Source organism: Echinops telfairi, unplaced genomic scaffold (genome assembly GCF_000313985.2).
Source record: "Echinops telfairi isolate 266 unplaced genomic scaffold, ASM31398v2 ScPeMD7_18;HRSCAF=68, whole genome shotgun sequence".
Taxonomy (NCBI): domain Eukaryota; kingdom Metazoa; phylum Chordata; class Mammalia; order Afrosoricida; family Tenrecidae; genus Echinops; species Echinops telfairi.
Window position 1 is genome coordinate 97,209,026 of NW_022103915.1, and position 2,583 is coordinate 97,211,608.

At 46.1% G+C, this 2,583-nt stretch overlaps 1 protein-coding gene across 1 annotated transcript in view; it reads left to right on the top strand.

Moving 5' to 3' along the window:
• EIF2AK4 (eukaryotic translation initiation factor 2 alpha kinase 4) overlaps positions 1 to 2,583 on the top strand; it is a 112,099-nt gene that overhangs the window by 81,318 nt on the left and 28,198 nt on the right. The window contains exons 22-23 of the mRNA XM_004712698.4: positions 1,647 to 1,722; positions 2,120 to 2,241. Of these exons, the coding sequence (XP_004712755.1) occupies positions 1,647 to 1,722; positions 2,120 to 2,241 (198 nt within the window). The remainder of the gene's footprint in view (positions 1 to 1,646; positions 1,723 to 2,119; positions 2,242 to 2,583) is intronic.

A 2,583-nucleotide genomic window follows, 5' to 3' on the forward strand; every position in this document is an offset into this window, starting at 1 on the left:
CCCCCGCCTCTTTTTAATTTTTTTCTTAGGATAAAGGCCTGTAGAGCAGTGAACAGAGGGTACAACCAGGCAGTCCTGAGAAGAGGAAAAACACAAAACTGAAAACATCAGAAAAGACAGCCCGCCTCACTAAGAAGGAAATGCAAATCAGAACGCTACCAACTTCCCCCAGCAGACTGACAAGACTATTTAATAATGCCCATGGGGGCAGCAGGGCACCGGGAAATGGGTGCTTTCATACGTTGCTGGTGGAAATGTAAATGGCCAAACACTTAGAAAGGCAATCTAAGAGCACTTAATACGATGAAACCATGGTAGGTGCACTTACTGTATGCACTTTGGACCAACAATCCCAACTTGAGTTTATCCAAAGAATGAAAGCATTTGGGACACAGGTGTTAAAGGAGACTTATTGCAGAGTTGTGGCAGTTAAAACTGAAAATGTGGTATCCTTTCCAGGAGAAAAACAGCTAAGTAAGTAGAGCGCATCGATAATATTAGCTATTAAAAAGAAAGCAGATCTATGTTTTATAGAGACCAAATATTCGAGCAGTACCCCCCAAAAAACAGTATTGTGCTGGGCGGAGCGGAGCTTGCACAGTAGGTATTTTCTCGCTAGGCAAGCATCACGCAACTTGCTCTGAGTTAGTGCACCCAGTGCCATCCCCTGGGAAGATTCTCTGTGATCACAGTGAATTTTTTCATAAAAGCCGTTTTTCTCAAGCCACTAGCTCTCATACCCCTGACCATGCAGAGGCTGGGCCCACACAGCAGTGGGAGGACCCGAACCTCCAGGGGTGGCTCTTGAACAGTGCCCGGTGCTTGAAAGCACAGGCAGTTTTGGGGGCTGGCAGCATGTTATTTTTCTTAAGAGCAAAACAAAACATAAAAGGCCTGTAGAAATACAACAAAATGTTAAAGTTCTGATGAAGCATAATTATTTGTTCTATTGAAGCACTGCAGATATTCTATTCTCTATGTTTCTGTATGCTTAAAATATGATAGCAGTATCAAAAGAGAGAGAGAGTGGTGGTATAATTTGTGAAATATGAAAGTATCAGTTTAGATTTTAGAGGCCAAACAACTTTGGCTGTCTGACTATAGGAGAATTATAGGCTACTTAAGAAAAAATTTTTTTCCTATTATTTTACTTCTCTGTTGTTTCTAAATGTGTAATTGTGTTCTTTGACAAGGGGTGGGGGTTGGGGGAATGAGCAAGCCTTTCTTTACAGCATGTGTAATACCACACAGCTTCCACCAAATTTCCTACGGTGTGTGGGAGTAACAGTTGGCCTGGTGCCCTCTGAGCTGCGTGACCTCTGCACCGGGTCCCTGAGAGTCCCAAGGAGAACACGCATGCATGTGTGATGAGCTCACTGAACGGCACACATCCAAGTGGCTGCTGAGAGTTTGGACACTTAAGCCCTGGCGGCCTTCCCCTTGCTGGAAAGGCAGACTCTCCAGTGGTGAAGTGGTTACACCACAAGACATGGTTTCCCCTTCCCTGACCTTGTTTCGAGGCTTCGTGAGCTTCTTTTGTGATCCTGGGACTCCGCAATGGCCGGCCCACCGCAAGCATGTGTGACGCTTTAGGGAATCTCTTTGATTAGGCGGCGGGATGACATTTTCGTCGTTCGTGTTTTTAGGGAAACTTCTCCATCCGCACAACCAAGATGCAGCAGCATGTGTGTGAAACCATTGTCCGCATCTTTAAGAGACATGGTACGTCCTTTGGAAACAGACTCATTTCTTCTCAAAAGGTGTTTTCGTGTCTCTTCTCACAACCCAAATGTAGCATTAGTGGATGGGAGCACTAGATTCAGCGATTAACAAGGGAGAGCGTGTGGCGTTCAAGCTGCTTTCCCCGATTCAGCTTGGTGGGGAAAAGCTGATTTGGAGATGACAACCTTGCTACTGAAACACAGTGAGGTTTGTGAGTCATAGCTACGCCTAATTAGCAGGCTTCTCCAGAGAGGAGCTGCCTGCCCACTAGCAAACTGAAGACAATGGTAGATACACGGAGGACAAAGTCCGTGGTCCCAGCTTACTTAGCTGTCAGGTTTGTGTTCATTTTAAGTTGACAACATGATGATACTTTTTTTTTCCTAATTTGGGATAGGGGCTGTCGAAGTGTGCACCCCGCTTCTGCTTCCCCGAAATCGGCAGATATACGAGCACAACGAAGCCGCCTTCTTCATGGACCACAGTGGGATGCTGGTGATGCTTCCTTTCGACCTGCGGGTGAGGCTGGGGCTCTGTTGGCCCACTGGGCACCATGTCTGGTCACAGTGCGGTGTGAAAGGATGACCTCCCCCGTCAGCCTTTTCTCTAAGCGCATATTCGACATGCCCCCTTTAAGAAAGTGACTCTGAAGAGTGTTCTCAGACTGACGACAAATCGAGACTGTAGTAAACATGCTTTGACCCTATATTAAGGTGACCAGATGTCCCGCTTTTGGCGGGACAGTCCTGATTTTTAACAATTTTTCCCACGTCCTGCAGCGTTTTTAAAAAGTCCCGATTTTTGGAAAGAATGCACAACAAGCTAGGGTATATGGTTTTCAGCTGCCATGTGGCTATTTTG